The 24,720-nt window shown below is 46.9% G+C and overlaps 1 protein-coding gene across 1 annotated transcript in view; it reads right to left on the bottom strand.

Annotated features, from left to right (window-relative positions):
• Window positions 1-24,720, bottom strand: part of LOC133342590 (A disintegrin and metalloproteinase with thrombospondin motifs 20-like) — a 160,991-nt gene that overhangs the window by 58,626 nt on the left and 77,645 nt on the right. The window contains 4 exon segments of the mRNA XM_061551813.1: window positions 3,244-3,348; window positions 6,722-6,863; window positions 11,573-11,719; window positions 22,716-22,821. Of these exon segments, the coding sequence (XP_061407797.1) occupies window positions 3,244-3,348; window positions 6,722-6,863; window positions 11,573-11,719; window positions 22,716-22,821 (500 nt within the window).

The raw sequence follows: 24,720 nt of genomic DNA, 5'->3' as shown, positions 1-24,720 counted from the left end.
ATTGCTTTCGCATCCCCAGCATTAACGGTTACACACCACACCAGGTAGTCATTTCTGGTTCAGGTAAAACTATGGGAGGCCCAGGACTGTCTGAGACATCACTCACTACTGATGAAAGCCGTGGCTGGCAATCTAGCTCAGGTTATCGGTTTTATAGCGCAGTGTGCTAACCACCCCACCAGCGCTCCCCACACATGTACACACGAGTTATCAGACTCTGTTTTTATCCTGGAGTAATACGACGAGCTATGAAGCTCGTTTTCACACAGGATGTCCAGTACAAATATATACGCACGCGCAGATTTCAGCCCTGCCAATGAGTACATTGGCTGGAAGTGTTCCGAGTTTTCGCACAACCGAGTCTGAGTTGCATGATGGTGGCTTACAGTTGCACGGGCACATTTCCAATCCGGGATGGGTTACCCAATCTGTTGGGGGGAATTCTGTTTTGAGTTAGTGTAGTGAATAAAAATAAATAAACAAGCCAAAATCTACTCCCATGTCAGGGTCAGTCAGCTCTTGGCAGCTTCTTGCTCGGAGAGTGTGGGAGTTATATCCGCAGTTCACGGAGTGGGAGGATTTAGTTTGAGGAGCGCGCTGTGAGTATCACGCAGCCACCCTCTATAATTTACTCCGCAGGAACACGGCAATCATCGCGCCCCCCCCCCACCCCACCATGCTCATGCAAAAAGTACTTGGCAGCACCCTCCTGAAAATGAGCCACGAGACCCGGTGAAGCTTCCCGAGTAAACATGTCTAGTACGATACAATTAATATACAAAAATAGCTTTAGTTTCACTGTAACATCATTTAATTTGAACTACTCTCTGTGGTCAGTTTGTTGTCCTTCCCCTGTACCTCCGATGAGCATGGTTGGCCACGTACGGTGCGACAGAAGTTCAGCATACACACGTTATTTGTTATGCATTGACATGTTACATAAAATACACATATGGTATGATTACATTGCAAAATTATGATAGGTGGGTGGCAGATTGGGGAGACCTTTGTCCAGCAGTGGATTGGTCATGGCTGATAATGATGATGATACGTGTGGTTTTTTCCACAGTCACGGAATTACAGCAAATACATTTAAAAATATATATTTCTGACATAACCCATCAGCCGCACGGCCTTCTGGAAGTGCCGAACTTCAGCAGCATTGATTCAGGACAAGCAACCTCTGGAGCGGTGTCGACACACACACAGTGTCTCATCAGCAGAGTCACGCTTGCTTGAATCAGTGGATTGAGCCAGGCCTACTGATGATGGTAACGTCTCGTTATTGACGGAGAGCCGAAGACACGCAGCCTCAGTAGGTGACTGCACGAATTCAACTGTGTTGCTTCTTCCGTTAAATAGTGCTTATCGCACACAGACTGCAACAGGGGCAAATGAAATTATTAATATCAAGATCTTTGTTCAACAGCCTGCGTCATTATAAAAGACATAAATGTACACGTAGACATTAACACTCTTTAATTATGTTGCTGCTTCTTATAGAAATATTTACATCAGCATCACAACCATCATCATCGTATTATGGAAGGACCCTAAAGACTGTAAACGTAATGCTTCTGAAAGTGACCTCACTTTGTAAACAAGTCAGCACATTCCCAATGATTTGTCAGATGAATGAGCGCTTCTGTTATGCAAAGCCATAAAAAATATTGAAAAAATTCATGTAAATGCCAAAATCTGCAAAACGCATTTGCGTGCCTATTGGGAGAGTGTACACACATATATATATCAAACAACAAACATAGTTTACAGCTCAAATGAACATGGGGGAGGGGTCATGTCTTGTCTACAGCCCTTGAGTCAGTTCTGGAAATTCCACATTCCTTCAGGGTGGGAAAGCGTTATGTATGGATGTACATTATGTTGAACTTCTCTCGCACCGTACGTAGCCAACCATCCTTATTAGAGGTGCGTTACTCCATAGTACAACAGCTGTCGAATTCCCACGAAACGGTACACTACCCACTTCATCAACTCCAAAGGGGTGAGCAGCTAATTTGACCCTCGGGTCAGATTATCAACCTTCGTACTGGTCCACTCCGTGCATTGTACGCAATTTAATTCATTAAAGCCACTTCGGACTGATGGATGCGAATCAAGGCTTGAGTCCTACCTACAACTGAGCTTCCTCTCAGTGCACATTGGCAGACATCTGTTGTTCTGTCATGGTGATGACGCATGCGCCCGTGCGCATTAAAGCAGCTGTCCGCAGATCTCATAACACAGCGCGAATAAGCGGGTCAGCTTGTCCCAACGTTACGGCCAAATAGCATGACCCCAAGCTCAGCGGCCCGGCAGCATTTGCGGCGTAAATTTAGAAACGCGCCGTATCCTTAAAAGCGCCCCGCTGTCGTGAACTTCGATGGCCACATTCTTCCGACAGCCGTGGCAGACGCAGGAGTGAAATGAGATGAATGAGCCTCCCCGCTCACCTCATCTCATCCCCTTTTATCCTCACGTGCTCTTTCCGCTCGGGGCGTGCGGTGGTTGTAGGGGCCGAGAAAACCAGTTCAGTGGTATCACTCGCCGCCGATGTTGGCCGTGGCCAGACATCAAACTCAGCTCGCCGGGCTCATAATGCAGCACGATGGCAACTCGTATGTGAACAGCATAAACAAGCAGGCAACGTGCTTCCTGCACACGTGTGTCTTTTTTGCACGTGAATCACACATCAACAGAGTTGATTTAATACAAGCAGACTCTGTGCACCGGTTTTTGACGTGCCTACTATTATAAACAGTCCAGAACTGCGATTCGAACTTGGTGATGTCTCATTAGTCCACTGCAACAACATTAACAATAATGCACACTATTGGATACACCACTGCAACGCGTAACGCGCACAGGTGGATGCTTTGCGTATGTACACGCACCCACATACTACCGGCATACTACCCAGCAGTGTCGCTAGAGTGGAGCTCGAAATCCACTGCCCTTTAGCCCAGTGCCCCTGTTAGCTTCCTTTTAACGCTACACATCCGTGACCACATGAAAATAAAATAAAGCAGAGAAAATAAAAAAAACGTCCACATTTTTTTTAATGTCCCCTCCGCGAATAAAACACAAAGTACAGCAACTCATGTGTGCACCGATTCTTTTTTTTGTTGCTTGCTTTAAATTGGCATTCCTAATTGCTAACTCATGGGCATGAAGGTGAACTCGCACAACTCGTGCCAAGTGCCCGGTTGGGGCGATGGGGGGTGTGGGGTGTGCGGTTATTACCATGCCCTGGCCGCAGTCCGTGCCGTCTGCCAGGGGCATGTGCTGCGTGCGACAGCCCATGTTCACGTCCTCGGCGCTGGTGCACCAGAGACGCCTGCACTGCCTCTGCACGCGGCGGCGGGCGGGCGGGCGTCGTGTCCCACAGCGGCAGGGGGACGGGTGATGGTGGGCGCGGGGGGGGGTGAAGGGGGAGAGGATACGGCGGTCAGGAGGTCAGGCGAGAAGCAGGCGGCACAACGCATCGTAACTGTGATAGTTGTCATTGGAAGAGTATTCATGCATACCGGAGGAATCCGATGAGCTACGAAGCCGAAGCTCTTTTCGCAGATGTCCAGGAGATATTACCATGATCCCTACAATGTTATAATCATCATTGTCATTATCTTATTCTTAGGTTTTTTCGGTAAAGTCACGTAGGTAAAACCTGAAGACGGAAGCTTGTGTTGCCTCCGAAACGTCGTGATTTTTATTTTATTTTTATTTTACTGTTATTAATTTTAATTTTTTACCTACGTGACTTTACCGAAAAAACCTAAGAATATGAATCCTTGCAGTCACGAAAGCTTAAAATCTATAATTGTCATTATCTCTCCATTATCGAGTGAAGGTATTCCCTTGCATTGGCACCACCGCTTTTGGTCAAGAGATGCCATGAGCCACCTCGCTCTTCTTGCACATGAGTGCCAATCTTATAAACAGACTCAGCTACTGGCCATCAATCCCTTCGAGATGATGGCTCCTGCTCAAGCCCACTTGTTTTCTTTTCCGAGTCTTATCAACATTTGTACACTGACCCTCATGCTCCTCTTTCTGTCACTCAACGTAACTCTGGGCACGCATTTTTCCCATGCTTATGTTGCCAATTTTCAGCTTTTATTTCATACCCCGTAATTACAAAGCACTATATTTGCACGTACATTCAAGCGCATTGATATTTACAGTATATAGCGTTGTGCATTGTTACGCACATATTAAATATACGCACATGCACAAATGTATCGTTTGAGTGCACACCCAAGATGTTTGAGAGAGCACGTGGTAAGCTCGTGCAGTCTACCACGCAATATCGCACCCATCGGGGTGACCCAATCCAGAATCAAACTGTGAGCATAGTGTAGCAAACTTTGTGTGTGAAACACACCACGGGTCAAGAGTTCACAAAAAAACGGAGAGCTCCTTCTTACTTGTAATCTACGGTGACTACGAGTTAAAGTTATCTATCGACAGACTAAAGTTCTCTACCATCGTCTAAATACGTCAAGATATTCGCTTGAAGATAACAGAAAGCAAAACTCGTGGGTTCCTTCCAACCGAACGGATAATTAAATATCAGACACTGAAGAGGCGGCTTCCCACAAAGCCACTCTATCTGTGCCCCAAAATCAACTCACCCGCTGTGGTTAATTGGGCGGAAATAAAGCGGCCTACGTGCTCGGCCACCAAAAATAATGCTTAGAAACCCCCCCAACCCAAAAAAATCCTTTCAAAGTTGCATGGACAATTTCATAAATTAAAGCCACTGCAACTCATACCTTGCCATCAAAGAGGAGCTGCTTTAATTTTATATTTGAACAGGAAGGCATTCATCATGCATGGTCCCAGGAAAAGCTGTGCATTGGACAAACAAAAGGCTACAGTCTCCAGTTTCGATTCTCACTGCCCTCCCCTTGTGCTGCGTGGGCTTTATAATTAGAGGTGGTGCATGTGAGGTGTCTTTGTTAGCATGGCAGCGTATGTATGCATTGCACGCGTGCAATTAAACGTGGATGTCTGCATGAGTGTGTTAGGGACATGCGGAGCGGTGGCACTGTGGTTAGCACTGCACTGCACTGCACGAGGAACCAGTGAGCCGAGTTTGATTCCCAGTCAACGGCTAACATGGGGCACGCATGTGGTATCAAAACCCCGTCCCGAGACTCGCCTAAGTCGATGAAGCCTCCAAATGAATACCTGGTGTCACGTGTGTGAACACAGTGGTGCTGCGCGCACCACCATCGTATAGCAGACAACGTGAGACGTAGTATGTCACCACCCAAACGTAGCATTGTTTTGAGGGAATGCTTCTCCAAATGTGCGATTCCAGCTGTCCAATGCGTGCATGCAGAGCCGCGTGGCGGATACAGTGATGCCTTGCCCGGGTGTGGCTGTCACTTCTCCTTGCCTGAAGCGATCGCCACAATACCCCAGTGACTCCATTCATTGTCATCATTCGGGGTCAAATTGCATTCAAGGATTCATTCTCTTTTGTATCTATTTCCCGTGTCCATCGCAATTAAAATCACTGAACTTCGAGCCCTTTTGTCAATCCAACTCAGGATGAATGCCTCCCCATGCACGTGTTGGTTATGGGGATTATTTTGACCGTACTTCGCCACGCATGTCAACGCAGGTTAGTGAAGGGGGTATGTTGGCGACCCAGGACTGATTGTGACGTCACACGCCGTCAATCAGAGGTCGCAACCGGGTACCCAATACCCGTACCCTACCCGATACCCGGCTACCCGGCCGGGTACGGGTACGCGTTTGCGACCCTGGTGCGGCTGAGTACGGGTACGGGTAGGCCGTGAGTCACTGGTGAGTAACCGTTTGTCACTCATTTCTGGTAGGGTACGGGTACGGGTAGCATACGGGTACCCATACCCGGCCGGGTACGGGTACCCGTTTGCGACCCTGGTGCGGCCGGGTACGGGTACGGGTAAGGAACCAAAACCTGTTTGCGACCTCTGCCATCAATGTTAGCCGTGGCCGGGATTCAAACTCAGGTTACCGTGCTATGGAGCACAGTGCGCTAACTGCCGTGCTTACCACATTGCAACTGTCGTTGTTATTTCTCTCCCGCTAGTACAGTTTGCTCACTGCAGCAGCATAAATTGAACGTGAGCGTGTAATTTGCACACACCATAAAATAACTGAATCTCGCACGCGCAGTTACATGCACGTCTCATGACCGGAGCGACACATTTTGACCTCTGAACCGATGCAATGCTCCTCGTCCGCTGGCTAGCGGTGGAGCCCAGGAGCGAGTGCCGCGATGTGCCCACCTTGTTTGTAAATATTGTTTTGGCTGTTAATGGTGTGTAGGAGCGCCGCGGTGGTCAAATGTTAACTATCTCGCCCGGTATAAGGGAGGTCATAGGTCCGATCCTGACTCTGATGCCTGCTGTATATTTCGAGTTCGTGGTATTTCTCTCTTCCCGTGGTCACGTGGATTTTTCTCCGGGTCCTACGGATTTTCCCCTCCACATTTCGAATCAACATGTGTTTGGAGCGTTTGGCTGCTATAAATTTACACATGATGGGAAGCCACTTCATTGAGCTATTATTTGTGATGTCTAGGTCACGCCTGAAAAAAAGAGCTATACTGCTGAGTGGGCCTTACCTGGTAAAATAAATAAAATTGTTGCAATAGTGTTGTCAGTATGTTGAACGTGTAAGGATTGTTTTGGCCGACCGTCATGCTAATCGGAGCACCACTCACCATGTACGGGCACACCTGGGTGCCCGGCCCGAACACCAGCTCGCACTGACGGTTGGCGTTGTACAGGTGGCCCGGCGACACCTGGGGCAGGTCGTAGCGCTGGGCCGCCGGCTCGTCCAGCAGACATTCGCCATACCCTGCGCTGCAGATTCATTCATCGATCGTCATCATCATCATCGGCTCACGATTGTCACGGAGTCGCCGCGGGGTCTGGCGTCGCGATGTCACAGCAGCCCCGCAATACATCACACCCACCCACACCCCCTCGCACTCACCCACCTCCACCAACCCCCCCACCAACCCCCCACCAGCGGCAACACAGCTTTGTATGGGCGACGTAGTTTTTATTCGCGTGCTCTCACCATGTGGTCATTTAACAGACTAAGCTTGGGTCCAGAATAGCTAGCGGACACGTGCGGGTGCCACTCCGCACGCAGGCGCCACTCATTCGTACATCACCCACAGCTGTGGGCGCGGCGAATGGTCCAGCTTGCACTCCTTGAACGTCGCTCAGCCACTGGTGCTATTCCTCGAGTCTGTCCCCCTTCCAAGGGAGGGTGCTATGCCACCGGTGATTCCTTGTTGATCAATAGCGCCCAAAGACACGAGCAGTGCGGTGCACTTCACAATGAAGCTGGTAGTTATTCCTAGATCCATTAACGAGCGGTGTTGACTTAGACACACCGCAACCACACTGATCAGCGTGGTGGCGCACGATCAAGCCACTACGATGACCAACACGCTATGGGGAGGCCTTCATCCAGCAGTGGATTGATAAAGGGCTGCTAATTATTCTCATCGTTTTATTTTTGTATAAGTACTGTCTCGAAATTTTAAGTTCCATAGAGTGTTTTAATGACATTAAAACGAACTATTGAAACTGCTGTACATTAAAACAAGTTACGTAAGTTATTTATTTGAAAAAAAATCACAGTGTGCTCTTATCATTTGGTTTAGTGGGGACAAAAAACAATGTATTTTAAATTTTGTTTATTAAAGTAACTATATCAATCATCGTTAAATCGAACCAAAACTAATCCTTCTAGAATTTCCCTTTTTTTGAAATATGCACCCGCAGGGCATTTATGAAATTCTCCAGAATGGATTTAATAATCATCGCCTGATTGAACACAATTAAACCCATACCTTACGCGGCGTGCGTCCGTGGCCTTCGGGCAATATTAAACGCCCCCCTTTGAAAAAAGAAAATGTAAATGGAACATTCCACGGAGTGGTCCTTACATGTGTTGTGGCTGCCACATCAAAGGGGGGGCAAACGTTCGTCACAGAGGGTTACATCTACATTGTAGGGGAGGGGGGGTGGTGGGTGTTGTTACATGTCAGGGGTAGAACACAAGGGTCAATTTATTTCCCATGCCCCCATTTCAAAATGAATTTCCCTCCTATGTAGCAAGGATACACACAAACAAAGACAAAGATCACCCATATGGCCTTAACAGACTGTTGGGGCAAGTGATATTAGGGAGCACCTATGAAGGCCGGCACGGCACACGAGGGGGTGGGTGGCCAGCACCACGCCCGGCCGCCTTCGTCTCCCCAGTAGAGATGTTTACACACCGCACCAGGTACTCATTTGAGGCTGAGTCGACCTAGCGGAGGCCCAGGACCAGTTCAAATGATGATGCACGTGAGTGGGAATCGAACCCCGGGGCGCCGGGTTCGTAGTGGAGCGCGCAAACCGCGACACTGCAGCACATATGCACTCATGTCGATTAATCACAAATTAAACCCAAATTATTTAATTTGTCCTCTAAGGGGGCTTGAACGACTGCATAGCGATCCCCACGCCGCGTTGGAATTGAGTTGATAGGAAGGCCGCATAACGTACTTGACAAGCAATGTAGTATCTTGATGGGTTATGGCGCACTCTCCGCCTCATAGCGGTAATTTTACACTTCCAACCACCCCCAACCACATGCCGTGTCACGACCGGCCCTTGCGTCAACCCTGCGTGACAATGCGGGCGCAGTGTGGCAGTGCAAAGCGATCTGCTGGAGGGCTTACGAACGGGCATATGAGGTTGTACGTGGAGAGGCCGTATGCCCGAGTAGTACTTGTGAAGTTGGAAAAGTATCAGAAAGGACAATGATGTATATATGTGTACATTTCCATTGAAAAGCGAACTGGAATGGTCAAACGCTTGATAAGGATATGGACTCATATTCTTAGGTTTTTCGGTAAAGTCACGTAGGTAAAACGTTAAAATTGATAAATGTAAAATAAAATAAAAATCACGACGTTTCGGAGGCAACACAAGCTTCCGTCTTCAGGTGGAACCGTCACAGCCACGACAGCTGTATCAAGTAAATGAGAGATTGCAGGAGCTACCACTCCGTTTATATAATGGTTGGAGAAGGGGGGGGGGGGGTAAGGGCCAAATACAGCACACTTTTTATTAATACGGTAAGGTGAGGCTCAAGAGGGTGAGCCTTTGTTATGGAGAGGTACGGTTTGTGACTCAACCTGTGACAAGGAGACAACCACTAAACATGGTAAGTTAAATCTTTTTTGCATGGTTAATCACATCTTTCCAATGATTACTGAGTTTGTAACCATCATCACGGTTGAAATTAGCTTCAAATCTAGAAGGATATGGACTGTATCATCACCACTTGCCATTGCATACCCGCTGCTAGATGAAGGTCTCCCATACCATCGCCATCCCTCACCGCACGGTGATGCCGCACACCACGTCACCACCTGGGCTTGAGCTGATCTTACCGCTCCATCTCCACCCTTGCACACGTTTCTCCCATTGGCTGCACTTCCGTCACGAGTCACCGTCCAATCGGCTGTCATCACAGCTCGCCACCCGTCTTGCCCAAGACCGCTAACCTTTCCCATGAATTAGCGAGTTAACATGAGCTTTCTGATTTGCATTTGCTCCCTTATTCATATGTTCCTATGTCTGTCGCTCGATGTAAGGGCAAGCATTTGACTGATTGTGTATGAGCAAATAAATAAAAAACTAAAACAAGTTTTTTTTTTACTTAATTGTATACACAATTATTGATGTCTGCCTGCTGAGTCACCTTTGAAGAAGAGCTTCCTTAGCACAATGGGAATTACTTGGGAAATCAACTTCTGATTTTTATTGTACGCAGATAATTTGCATAAATTAACATAATGATATACACGTTTATAATCCCCTATTTTGAATAAATAACAAAAAAACTGAGATAATGAATTCAAATTTGTTTTGGAAGTCAACAGTGCATGGCATCTGGACAGCCTAACCCTTGCCATAGAAACGCAGAATTTCCATCACGAGTTCAGAACCATCAATAGAAAAATGTGGACTGCCAAACGCTCGTTTGAGAAAGCAGTATCTTTTACGTTGATAAAATTTAGGAAAATAGAATGAATGTTTATATATAACATGTAAGATATATGCAAGTTATATAATACTACAATAACATAATTCACAGGGAAGTAACGAACAAAGTCCACAAAATCGGACCAGTTTATCAGCAATATGACTACCAGGCTTCACACCCACATTCATAAACAAGACCATATCACTCCGATGTTCAGATCTCTGCGCTGGCTCCCAATCCGATGGCAGATTAATCACGAGACCACCCTCTGTGTTTTCAAAATCAACCGTGGTGTCACCCCTCCCATCTGCCTTCCCCCCCTCTCCCCTCTCATCTCGTTCTACTTCCCTACCCTGGGCTCTCCGCTCTGGCAACCACAGCCCTCCTCTCTCGATACCTCGAGCTCAACGTGTGGTCAATCCCCCTATTTACTTCTTTGCAACCCCCTTGATGAAATTCCCTGCCCCCAAGCAGTCCAAGTTGCCAGCTCTGCTCTCCTCTTCAAGTTCACGCACGCGCACACAATGTGACTGAGCAGGCCAATTGAAGTGACTACAGAAATACCTCCTTGGCATCATCGTTCGGGGCAAGTTCGCTAATATACTCGGTGAGCTGCTTGCTGCGAGAGTTCTAAATGCAAATGACGTCCGCTTCATATATTGGGGAGAAAGAGGAAAAACGAATTAAAAGTTTAGGATCAAGACCTTTCTCTCCCTCTCCTCCTCCTCCTCCTGAAATTGCCTTTCCCTCATAAAAAAATGTATTCTGAGCCACTACCATCCAGATGCCCTCAACAGCTTCATCAAATACATCCCCCCCCCCCCCAGGACCTATTCCCCATTTTCCCACCCACCACCGTACACCGCCGCACGCATCTCTTTTTGCTCACTTAAATCTTCCCGAGAATGATAAAAAAATTCTTTTTAAAGAGCAGCAACACACAACGAAGCGTGCCGGAGGGAATAGACGGCGACAACGATGCGAGGCTACCGTGCGAGGTCAAGTCGAGGAAGCTGTGATGTTTATGACACGCAACCGGGATGGACGGTGTGACGGGAGGCAGATGATCAAAGCACGCTGATGGAAGGTGCTCAGGGAAGAGGAAGACCACGATCTGATTGGACGTCAAACATCAAACGCCAGACGGGATGGACGTTGCCTCTGTTGAAAGACGCAGGGCTGACTGGCAGAGAGAAATGGGAGAGAGAGAGAGCACTGCACGGGGATATCAGTGCAGGAGATGGTTGTGCCCCAACAGGAAGAAGAAGAAACGTGTGGTTAGATTTAAGTGCTTTGTAAATCCCCAATTTGTACGTGTGCATGTTGGACTACTTTTGTACCGTACGTAGCCAACCGTGCTAATCAGAGGCGCGGCGAGGACGGTACAAATAAACTAAACACAGAAAGCAGTTCTTAAGCAACGAGTTTTCAATCGAGATTTGAAAGTGCATCGCTCCGGTGGCTTCCTAATCGCAGAGTGAATGCTGAAGTGAAAACGTGCGTCGGTTCTTACTCCAGGAATTCCGTGATGTACTTGCGGCTGCATTTGGACCAGGTCCACGGGTGGGTCTCGTAGTTGAGGGTGGGAGCCATCACGTTGAACTGGCCGTTGGAGAGGAGGTCCTTGCACTTGGGGCTGTCATCATGGGGCATGTTTAACCTGCCCAAGGAAAACACAGCGCAAAAAAATAAAAATCAGTTCACTTCACACGCGGGTTTTTTTTCGCACCCAATATTACGATTCCTGATCCGCTTTTTGGACTAGGCCGCACAACGATCTGGCCCAGTTTTTGACAGATTATTGCAAGACGTACAGGCAATTATGATCCGACTCAAGTTCTATTTCTCCAAAAACTGAATCTACAAAACTGACGGAACCCTATTTTACACCAAATTATATCAGAAAATACACGTTCGATGAATTTGACGAGCAGGCGTAAACCATCCTCTTATGTTTCTTACCTGCGCATTTACATACATGTAGTATAAATTGCAAATATGTAAATGTGAGCGCGTGAGCGACAGACACAAAGGATTTGAGAGCTATATGACGTATTCATAACAGCTTGCAAAAAATCTTTACTTACAGCTTTCGTGATTGCAGGAATTCATATTCTTTGCGTCTTTCGGTAAAGTCACGTAGATAGGTTCAAAGAAAATAACAAAAAAACTACGACGTTTCGATCGCAACACAAGCATTCTTCCTGATAACGACCGCTTGTGTTGCGATCGAAACGTAGTAGTTCTTCTTGTTATTTTGTTATTTTATTTGAACCTATCCTCGTGACTTACCGAAAAACCCAAAGAATATGAATAAGCTTTCAAAAACCTTGTAAAAGTGTTGTTGTTTTTATTGAGGAGTTCTAGGGTTACACTCTAACGGTATAATGCCACTGGTGCTTTGATTCGTTTATTTAAAACTCCACTCTAAATATCCGTTGACCAGTCCTGTCATCGCATACAGGATGAACACGTATATCACAACTTCAGAGAGAGAGAGTGAGTAGTAGTGTGCTGCTCATGTCAGGCAGGTTATCTTCGCGAACTGCATGGGCCAGCCTGGTGAGGCACGGTCACGCATATTTCAAGCGACGACGGTTTATGGTGGAGGCAGGCAAGAGGGTGGCTCTGATAAGAGGGAACGGACACGAGAGGACGTCCTCCGTGGACATGAAGCAGCCAAGTTTGCTCGTGCGCCAGAGATAGTTAGATTCCTGTGTCGCGACACCATTTTCATCCAGCAGTGGAAACATCATGTGCCGATGAAGATGTATGTATGCATGTATGTTGAGCTGTTTTTCACACCGTGCATAGCCAACTGTGCTAATCGGACGTCCAGGGAAAGGACAGCAAACTAAACACAAAAAGGAGTTCTAAAGAAATGAGTTTTCAATCGAGCTCCAGTGGCTTCCTAATATCGGATGGAAGAAGCGTTCCAGACGGCCGCAGAAGCGCATCTGAAAGTGCGCGATGCGGTGATCGCCTCGTTGGATGGCCAGCCAAAAGCCGATGGATAGCCATTGGATGATAAATGCATTACAAAACTATGAACGTTACATTCTTTTTACTGGGACTACGCTGACGAGAAGATCCAGAGATGTGATGCTACTGCCGTTCTTCTATGTGGGCACGAAAACAACAACAGCAGCCACTGTTCGCCACTAACTGGCGGTGACATCACCGCCGCGCTTGTGCCAGGCCCTGCGCACTTTGAGTGTGTGTACATATAAACACACGCACGCACACAATGCGCACGGATACACTGTGAACGAGCAAATACATTTTTTTTCCCTTTCAAGATAATAAGGTAAGCCGATCTACGGGTTTAGACTAAGCTTAATCTGAGCTGGAGGTGCTAGGGGTTTGGCCATGAGCCTAACAGCAGTGGACAGCATCGGGACCACAGGGAGGCAAATAGGTGCACAGTTAAACAACACGCAAAAAAAAACAAGGGTTGCATGCCTCCGGTTTTTCGGAGCCGGCGTGTCTGGAATTTTTCACATGATTTTTTGCGAGCACAATCTCCGAACGGATAGGCTTTAAAACAAAGCTCCTCTGTCAGTGTTTTTAAATCTGCTGGCCGGCAAGCTCCGCACGGGGGCAGAGGTCAGATGCTGATTTGACGTGACAAAAGCACACACAAAATGCCTCACGTGAACGGACCAGAATTGCTAACTGCTCTGCAGCGAAACCCAAACGGAGAAAAGGAAGGAAAAAAAAATCTTGGTTTATTTTTCGTGGCAAGAATGGGAATTGCCAAAATTATTGCTAAACCTGTTTTTTTAATATAATAATGTGTTCTCGTAATAGTCCTGAGATGGCCACGATAGCTCAAGTGGTCAGAGTGGTCTGTGTAGCTGTCAGAGCAATTTGTTTATTTAACAAACAACAACTAGAAAAACTTCTCTCCAATTTGGCAGAAGAAGCTGAATTTCATGTGGTGGGCAGCTGATGCATTCCCGAACGATAAACATCACCCCAAAGCATTGTTTACCCTCTTTAGTTCTTGTCTGTTTCACAATTGTATTGCAATTACACTATCTGTGTCATGTCATGAGATTATGAAATACAAGGTGCTTCAAATTTGTTTTAACATTTACGTGGGACGATTGTTTTTAATGGTAAAAGAACGGATACTACACCGTGACATGATAACAAATGTATGTTGATAGCTTGAAAAAGTCTCCACTTGCTCGCCATCATAGTCAACGCGTTGCCTGGAATCTTCTCCAGGTGGTCTCCAGAGCCCGGATGCACATTTTTTGTGGCGTTGTTGCAAATTCTCAGAAGTGTTAACATTTTTTTGAAGCACGCTGCATTGAATATGAACTCTATCGAGCTCCGTGCCCTTGCTCATTTGGAAAATTTAGAGAATGGCTCACAGAAGGCGATGATAGAGATCCACTTCTTTAATCGCTTCAAAGCGATCTTCAATCCACGAGAGGGGAGCCGCACTGTTTCCAACACGCTCCGCTATCGAGACGTCCGTCTCGTAGCAAGTAAAAAAAATTAAAAATCAAAGCTTAAATGTCGTCAAATTAACTGAACCAAAATTGATGATTTCTGTGCCGTCATTGGTGACTGGATGGAGTCTATCAAACTGTCACACTTGACGACCTGGTTTGATCACAAGGGGCTGACACCTGGACTCGATCTCAGGTGTCAGCGTCACTGGCTCATCGCTCTGACCGCTGGCCTTGTTGATGCTCTACGAAGTGATCAGCAAGCACGGGGATATATTTAACGGAGATATTCTCTGCCTCTTGCCCACAGGACAGCATTTTTTTTTACCTACAAATGAGTTTCGTTGAAAAAGTCACACACGGGGTCATATTGATCCGTAGCAGGATTTTAACTTTGACCCCGAGGCTAATATCCTGCTCTTATCAAAGTGCATCCTGGAATTTGATATTGTCCTCTGGATAGATAAGACCTCTGTTTAATAAGTGTTCCAAAAGGGAACATTTTGTACTGCACATTACATATTGGCATCATGCCTTCTGTAAAGCACATCTAATTTCTAATAACACAGTAATTATAGTGGTCACTGTTACTCAATGATACAATTACGATGTGCGCTCAGTTTGAAAGACAGGGGTGATGCATTGAACTGTTGTGAAAGGCGTCTAGAGGAGGGGAACATGCCGGAGAGGACGACTATCACGGAGATGGAGCAACGAAATCGCCCCATGGAGCAGGAGCGAGAGGGGGCCTTAGCATCGTGAGGATGGATAAAATGTGGGGAGACCTTCACCCAACAGTGGATAGATACTGGCTGCTGCTGATGATTTGCATCATAAGCCTGGTCTCCCTTAATTAAAGAGAGACTTAGCAATAAGTGGGGGGTGGGGGGTGGGTTATTCCCAGCAGCTGCTTCTGCAAAGACCTCTGGAGCCTACGTCGGAGGGCAGGAGCTCCGTGTTGATGCTTTCTCTCCTGTTTGCCCTTAATTAGACGTGCGCCTCTGCTCTTGTTTGTCAGCAAATGTTGCCCACAAAACACAGAGGGGGCCTCTGGCCTGCCCCTGGCCAACATCCCAGGCCCCGGATTAGCACAGGTGTGTTTGTGTCCCAAATAAAGCACATCAGACCATTCCAGCTCCCACACGACCACTGCCATGATCCCACTCCTGCCCCTGCAGCAATGTTAACTTTGGGGAGGCGCGACTGATGTGACACTCATGAATGACCATGGGTACAAAGAACCCCCGTATACTATTATTATTTTATTTTATGTTACCAGGCAAGGCTCACTGACATATATAGCTAATTTTCAGAAGCGACCTAGCCACACATGACAGCTCAACAGAGTGGCATATCACGTGGAAATATATAGCAGCATCCAAATACTCTCAATGCATGTTGATTCTAAGTGTGGAGGGAAAACCCGGAGGACCCGGAGAAAAATCCACACGACCACAGGGAGAGAGACATGCAAACTTCAAATATGCAACAGGTATAATCAGGGTCGCGATCAAACTCACGACATCCTGTTTACCGGGCGAGGTAGTTAGCATCTCGCCACCGTGGTACCCACAGCCGTAGCATCAATGCCAGGGGTCAGTTTTAAAATAATGTACCGCTGCATGAGCGTGACCCTAAGAGAATGACACCTATTTTTCAAGCTTCCCTGGTGTGATGGTCAGCAAACTGGACTTGATGGTGCACGTTTCTGAAATCCCACCCCGCCTCTGTTCACTCAGTGTGTGCTCCCACAGCTAGTCGATCAGCAGACCGTCGTGTGGTGGGATAAAGTGTGGTGGGGTAGAGAGTGGTGGGGTAGAGTGTGGTGGGGTAGAGTGTGGTGGGGTAGAGTGTGGGTGGGGTAGAGATTGGTGGGGTAAAGAGTGGTGGGGTAAAGCGTGGTGGGGTAAAGAGTGGTGGGGTAGAGAGTGGTGGGGTAGAGTGTAGTGGGGTAGAGTGTGGTGGGGTAGAGTGTGGTGGGGTAGAGTGTGGTGGGGTAGAGTGTGGTGGGGTAGAGTGGTGGGGTAGAGTGTGGTGGGGTAGAGTGTGGTGGGGTAAAGTGTGGTGGGGTAGAGTGTGGTGGGGTAGAGTGTGGTGGGGTAGAGCGTGGTGGGGTAAAGTGCGGTGGGGTAGAGTGTGGTGGGGTAGAGTGTGGTGGGGTAGAGTGTGGTGGGGTAGAGTGTGGTGGGGTAGAGTGTGGTGGGGTAGAGTGTGGTGGGGTAGAGTGTGGTGGGGTAGAGTGTGGTGGGGTAGAGTGTGGTGGGGTAGAGTGTGGTGGGGTAGAGTGTGGTGGGGTAGAGGTGGTGGGGTAGAGTGTGGTGGGGTAGAGTGTGGTGGGGTAGAGTGTGGTGGGGTAAAGTGTGGTGGGGTAGAGTGTGGTGGGGTAGAGTGTGGTGGGGTAGAGTGTGGTGGGGTAGAGTGTGGTGGGGTAGAGTGTGGTGGGGTAGAGTGTGGTGGGGTAAAGTGTGGTGGGGTAGAGTGTGGTGGGGTAGAGTGTGGTGGGGTAGAGTGTGGTGGGGTAGAGTGTGGTGGGGTAGAGTGTGGTGGGGTAGAGTGTGGTGGGGTAGAGTGTGGTGGGGTAGAGTGTGGTGGGGTAAGTGTGGTGGGGTAGAGTGTGGTGGGGTAGAGTGTGGTGGGGTAGAGCGTGGTGGGGTAGAGTGTCGGTGGGGTAGAGTGTGGGTGGGTAAAGTGTGGTGGGTAGAGCTGTGGGGGGGTTATAGAGTGTGGTGGGGTAGAGCTTGGTGGGGTAGAAGTGGGTGGGGTAGGTGTGGTGGGTTGAGAGTGTGGTGGGGTAGAGAGTGCGTGTGGGGTAGAGTGTGGTGGGGTAGAGTGTGGTGGGGTAGAGTGTGGGTGGGTAAAGTGTGGTGGGGTAGAGTGCTGGTGGGGTAAGAGTGTGGTTGGGGTAGAGTGTGGGTGGGGTAAAGTGTGGTGGGGTGTAGATTAGAGTGGGGGTAGAGTGGTGGTGGGGTAGATCAGTGGGTGGGGTAGAGTGCTGGTGGGGTAGAGGTGGTGGTGGGGTAGAGTGTGGTGGGGTAGAGTGTGGTGGGGGTAGAGTGGGTTGGGGTTAGAGTGTGGTGGGGTAGAGTGTGGTGGGGTAGAGTGTGGTGGGGTAGAGTGTGGTGGGGTAGAGTGTGGTGGGGTAGAGTGTGGTGGGGTAGAGTGTGGTGGGGTAGAGTGGTGGGGTAGAGTGTGGTGGGGTAGAGAATGGTGGGGTAAAGTTGCGGTGGTTCTCCCATCACTCCCGAGGCTGTCTGGCCAGTGCGGAAGAGTAGGTCAAATACCCTCCTCAGGGGCTCTCTGGAGCGCCCTCTCGCTATCGGCGGCAAGAGCATTGGTTAATACCGTGAGTATAAATATATAGGAATGAATAACATTTAGTTTGCACTTGGAAACATTGGAATTATGTTTTTTTAATTATATTGGCTTCTAGAAAATGATAAAAGCCAAGGCTTACAAAAAAAATCACTTGGTTTGTCATCACATCACCATGTTTGCCTTGTAACAAAACAATAAACAGTTGTCCAACAATTTAGACTTCAGGCCTTTTTGAGGAAACAGGGAGAGGTGGCATAGAGGTTGAGTTGGTGGTCACACTTCACACTGCGGTGCCCAGACCACGAAGCAGTGCCTGAAAATGTGAGCCTATTATATGTACGAATATAATCTCGTGATTCTAGCTGGAACGGTCCAATTCGCGTCATTTAGGACACAGAAACTCCGCGCCATTGGCTGTTAAGAAGGTAAGTGGCCTTGGGAAGGACGCATCGGTAGAAGCGTTGGTAAGCAGATGGACAAGACTGGTGATAAGCATGGAAGTCAATGGTTATATAATGTTAAATTATACGATCACCAATAAAAGTGCTAAGCAGGTTCAACCCTGCCTAGCTTCTGATATTAAAAGGAGATTTGTCATGTGTACGTTTGTTTTGAGTGAATTTAGGATGTTCTGTCACAGGCGGTAGAGGGAAGAACACAAAGGCAAAAAAAAACACGTGCGTATTTTTCAGCTCGTTCAGACATTGTTATTGTAAAAAAAAAACATCGTTATAATTGGAAACAAAGCAATTGTTGGGCAAGAGTTATTCATTACGCGTGCACGATATCCTAAACATCCCCATTTACTGAGAATTGCACCCCCACTTATGCCTGTGCGGCTTTTTTCCCAGAAGTTCTTTTTTTTCACAAGTCTTTGAAGCTCTTCTTGACAAGGCATTATTGGTATCCTTTCATCTCCATAAGGTACCTGGAAGAACGCTACTTTACATGCCTCCTCAAGCTTCCTTATCACCATTGTCATCAGCAGAAGCAGCAGCAGCCCTTTGCAAGTGCACTGTGGTGGTGCAACACGCTCCGCTGTTGCAATAGCCAGTGGTCTAGTGCGAGATATCACCCAGTGCTGCCACGTGTCTCCTGCTTTTCACCTCTCCCATCACCCATTAGACCCGTTAGCCAAATGCGTTGGTAGCTGTGCACAGGCACACATGGTAAAGTAAAAAAAAATATACACATTTGTCGATAACGCTGTGGTCTTAACAGGAAATATATAATAATAAACAAGGTTTCAGGCATTGGCCCTTTTCATAGCGCAGAGAAGGTGCCTATGTGCAACCTAAGCTGCATATGTGCTCCGCTAGCACGTGAGGTCAGTGATGTATATATATTTTATATTTTAAGGCCACAGTGTTATCACCCAGGAGGCCTGTCTCCTCTTGGCTGCTCCCACACCCCTCTCTTTCCCGCATGTATGCATGTTGAACTTCTTTCACACCGCACATAGCCAACCGTGCCAATCAGATGTGCGGGCGAAGGACAACGAACTGAACACAAAAGCAGTTCCAACAAAATGCGTTTTCGATCTGAATTGAAAAGTGCATAGCACACTCTCAACACTCCGTGCCGTGTAATGTGAGGTGGTCAAGTGGCTGTGGGGCAGGGGGTGGCATGGGTTTCTGGACACCCCCAGGATGTTTCGCGATGGCTAACGAAACACCCACAAAAATATGCAACTTTTTGCTTTGATTTATATTTGCTTAATTATACTGGCTATTTCATTTTTGACGTCGCTGCTCTGTCATTTTGGCGACCCAGCTCACATGTGAAGATGGGATTTATCCCTGGTCTCTCGAATTCTCGCTTGGTTAAGACAAAATGAACCAGATACGGCTAACAGACTCACTAAAAAAAATGGGATACAATATCACGTTTTTTTAAATATGACTCCACATGTTTCTCCATCCAACAAGGTGTCAGAAATGCTGATCATGCTGACGATGGAACCTTTATTATGCACAGCAGGACACGGACAGCAGGGTTAAGTATTGAGTGGGCAGCTATTATGTGCGTAGATTTAATGTAATTAACAGTACAGTGGAACCCTGTGGCAGAAGTTGAGAAGTCTCTCTTTTGTATGGCGGAAAGGGGCGGAAAGCAACAACAACGCGTCATAGATGAATGCTAAGTTGTTTTTCAACCAATCCAAGGAGGCGGTAGATGCCACGTGGGTTGCAGGACACTGACGCTGCATGGGGGCAGTGAGTGAAGATTTTCCACAGACCCTATCTGCAATCTCACCAACAAAAAAACACCTGGCACCATTCACCATTAGGGCACTCCCGACTTCCTTAACGTGGTGGCTGTGCCCCTGGCTAAGGGGGGCTCGTAAAGTCCAAATCAGAGAACCGGGATGAGCCCACTGTGGTACTGGGGTTGTATCTGGGCAGCCCAAGCCTGATAATTATACCACCAGATGCTATTTGTGGTCTCAGCCCAGCAACCAATGACTGGACAAAAAAAAAAAAACGTAATCGTTAATTGAGTTTTTGTCCATTTTACTTATCCAATCGCTTGAGAATAAATTTGGTTTAATCTGTCATACAATATATATTCAGCAATCTTTGTAGTGCCGTCTATTGCTAGATAAGAGATGTCGCAGCTGGGAATTATAAGCACTCCCCTTTGACAGCAAGGCCAGCTGTCCTTATACGTGAAGTCGTGTGCTTGTAACAGGAGTTGCCCTCCCCCTTCTTCCCACCAGTGCGATGTAAGCATTTGTTACTCGTCTCAGAACTGTGCTCTTACAAGGCGTCCTCATGTCCTGCTTCCGCTGCTTTACCAGAACTTCTGGAGAAGTTATGTGCAGCTTCGGGATAGCTGTGCTGAACATAATACTGGCAGAAGGATATCTTATTCTTAGGTTTTTTCGGTAAAGTCACGTAGGTAAAAAATTAAAATTAATAAAAGTAAAATAAAAATTAAATAAAAATCACGACGTTTCGGAGGCAACACAAGCTTCCGTCTTCAGGTGGAACCGTCACAGCACGATTGCTGTATCAAGTGACGATTCCACCTGAAGACGGAAGCTTGTGTTGCCTCCCAAACGTCGTGATTTTTATATTATTTTACTTTTATAAATAAAAAATTTTACCTACATGACTTTACCGAAAAAAACCTAAGAATATGAATCCTTGCAGTCACGAAAGCTTCAAATCTAGAAGGATATCTGTTCAGCCCATCACATGACTCCACCATCTGGTGGTGGCAAAATGTTGTCTCCCTCGCCTGGTATGCAGGAGTTCGTGGGTTCTATCCCAGATCCTGGCGATTCCTGTTGCATATTTCGAGATTGCGTGTTCTCTCTCCCCTTGGCGGTCGGAGTGGATATACATCGGGGTTCCTCCAGTTTTGCCCTCCACATTTAGAAATGTAACTCCGCCTCATTTGAATTAATTGGCTGCTGTTATACATTCGCACATCTGATGGTATAAGCTGCTTCGTTGAGTTATCATGTGTGGCCAGGTCACCTTCGAAAAAGAGATAAAATCGCTCAGTGGGCTTTACCTGATAAATAAAACCTTACTATGTTTTAATAAAAATATAATTAACAATACAAGCAGTAGAAGAACATTTTGGGACTTTTTTGCCATGCTAGAAACATTTATCCATTATAAACTCAAGATATAAAACCTGAAAACGATCCAGCAAGCACATGTAACAACTCCAATTGAACTCCTCTGCTACAAATCACTACGACTTTTTTTGTTGTTATCCCACTTTTGTGTTGTTTCCATTAACTTGGAACATCGGGCTGAGTTATGGAGAGTATTTTGTGGTCACATAACCCCACTGTAGGGTTCAATGGAAATGCGGCACACATGGAAACAACGGAGGTCAGGCAGACCTGTACAATTTGCCGTGCATAAAAACCCAACGTGACGGGACACATCGGTAATTTCCACTGCAGTGTGGCTTCTGGTTAAAAAAAAATCCTCGAGGAGATCGGGGAACGATCTTTAGTGCAGAGCTGGGGTTTTGTTACGGATTGCCAAGATCTACCCGCTCGCACCGCAGTTGTAAAACCGTGGCTGAATTCATCGTGCCGTGGAATTCACACAGGCACACCCATTCTGAAAGATCAGTATGTACGGCACCCCGGGCTATCCTCCGCTATGGAAACAGCAATCACAATATTAGCACAGTTTTTTTTTGTTTATGTTTCCACGTGCATCGACTAATGTCCTGAGAATTTGTAAGGTTGGTTTTAATGCCCTCCCCCCCCCACCATTTACCATGCCCTACCTCAAAGTGCGGGATCAATTGTGAATTCAGGGTCAATGATGTCCAGGGTGTCGTGAATTATGAATCAATGGTGTTCAGGGTCAATATTATCCAGGGCCATTTGAGGTCAGAGTCCATCGTGCTCACGGTCAATGGCATTCAGAGTTAATGGCCAATGAGAATGGGAGCTGAGAGTGATGGTAAAACAGTAAAGGCCCGGCCACGAAATTACTCGCTCACACCACTGCTGGCGGAAGATCCTCCGCTAGAGGGAGCTCTAGGAGCCCCTCTCGAGGGTATTTGGCCTACTCTTCCATGCTGACGAGACGTCTTGGAAGAGGTGAGAGTACCCACACTTTATTTCACCACACGCAAACATCTAGTTGTGGTGAACCCGTTTATACCATTAGGTGGAGAGAGGCGGGGAGATTTAAAAAACTTGCACCGCTGTTCACACGGCGAGATCGAAATGCAAGTCCAGCGTGCCGACCATTGCATCACGGGCAGCATCCCACGGGGTTCATGGTAAATGACTGAAACCACTCGGGGTCGGTCAACGACCGATGGGAGTTTCGTGATAAACTGATGTCCCCGGTGTAAGAGTGGGGGTTAGAAATCGTAAGGTGTAGGTTCACTTACACGTGGCCCAGCTCGTGGGAGATGGTGAACGCCGTGCTGAGGCCGCTGTCCTCGCTGATGGAGCAGCTGCGGTACTGATCGCACACCGTGCCGATCTCCGCCAGTCCTGCGGAGGCGATCATCCCACAGGGGAACGACGCGTGAACGCCGGGCACATGGCACGCGCCCGACGCGTCTCGTAACCGGCACTTCGCAACACTCCGTGCCAACGACACGTTGCGCATACACACTACACGGCGGCAGACACACGCGGTACGCGCGACACTGAAACGTCACACACGGTGCGCAGACGTGCTATAAGCTGACGTATCATGCACAGATAGATAATTTATGGACGCATAATACGCTTTATGCTCATACGCTGATGGATTATACACTATCAGCCCCAAGACAACATAGACCAGATGCATCATATAATATATGGTTACATAGGAAAATTCATAACATATACTGCTACATTATACACTATACGGTGACATTATATACTGGATGGTGACATATACAGTGATCATATCATACACCATACACATCATACACTATACACATCATCAACTATACACATCATACACTAGACACATCATACACCACACACATCATACACTATATACACTAATGCATTGCATACTCTACAATAATAGACCGTACACCATACACAGATACCGTGCACATGATAAGATTAAGCTCAGTGCATCTCACACCAATATATTAAACACTCGACGAAGCACCAAACACTGAAGGATTATAAGCCAGACACTGACACATTATTATAATAAACGACGGATCATAACTCGGCACATTTAGTATTTGCGCTATTCTTACAGTGCAAGGCTATATCAGAATTGCGCTATGTTTCAGAGGCACACACATCATGCACTATACACAAACACATTAGGAACCTATGATAAAAAAATGAGCCGTCTCAATAGATAATAGGTGATGAAGACGTACAATAAACAGCTGCAGGGTCTGTTTAATATCGACAATTAAACAAGATTAATGTCCGTGAACGGGCAGAGTTTCTTGAGTCTAGACAATGATTTTTTTCCCCAGCAGTTGTAAACCACACCCCTTTACTCTATCAATCTTGGTATGATACCTGAGACAATCAGCATTTGAACCTCACTAGATCTTCTCCTAGGTTGACTTAGCCTAAAATGAGAAGCTGGCTCAATATGGCAACGTCCGCATTCGTGGGGGCAACAGTGGTTGGCATGAATAGAGTGGTCCTCTTTGTGGGTGGTCAACACCAGTGACGACAATTATCTGAACCGCTGCGGGACCTCCTCTAGGTCGACTCAGCCTCAAATGACTACCTGGTGCGGTGTGTACACATCGCCACCGGCCGGGCGTGGTGCCGATCACCCACCGGCGTTCGTAGACGCTCGCTGAGAGCACTTGTCCCAAAACGTATCTTAAGGCTATACGGGGGATCTTTGTCTTGTGTATGTGTGGCAGTCTGCTCAAAAGTGTTAAATAGGATATAAGACTTTGCCAACAAATCAATAAGTGTTGGACCGTTGGAACTGTATAAAAAAAAACTACAAATAAAACATCACTGTTCCTGAAAAAACCTTTTCTAATATTACGAAATAATTTATCTTCAGTTTTATCTGCATCTATCAGCTCAAGTGCACAAAGATAATACAGAAAATATGTGTATCATTTAAAGCATAAAGTAACCGTATAACTCATGCTTTGAAAACATTATGTTATCTTGTTTTTCTAAGATACCGCATGCACATAAAAAATAAAAGTGTTGAATTCAGCAAAGTATCAGGAGTTGAGAACATTGATCCCACATGAATATTACGAATTCTTGGAGTTTATTTTCACGGGACAAAGTTCCACTCATCATTCCCCAAACGCCGTGTTTCTATACAATAGTTCCTGTGAAATATTCATGGCGTAACTTTAGGCACAGGCCACGATTCTTTCACAGTCTTGGTGTTTTCCAAAAGCAATTTCACAATTCCCAGAGTGCCAGAAATGTACACAGGGACATCGT

This window comes from Lethenteron reissneri, chromosome 15, assembly GCF_015708825.2.
Source record: "Lethenteron reissneri isolate LAM-NWPU_2019-01 chromosome 15, ASM1570882v1, whole genome shotgun sequence".
Taxonomy (NCBI): Eukaryota; Metazoa; Chordata; class Hyperoartia; order Petromyzontiformes; family Petromyzontidae; genus Lethenteron; species Lethenteron reissneri.
Note: the sequence above shows the minus strand (reverse complement) of the source record. Positions and strands in the feature narration are given on the sequence as shown.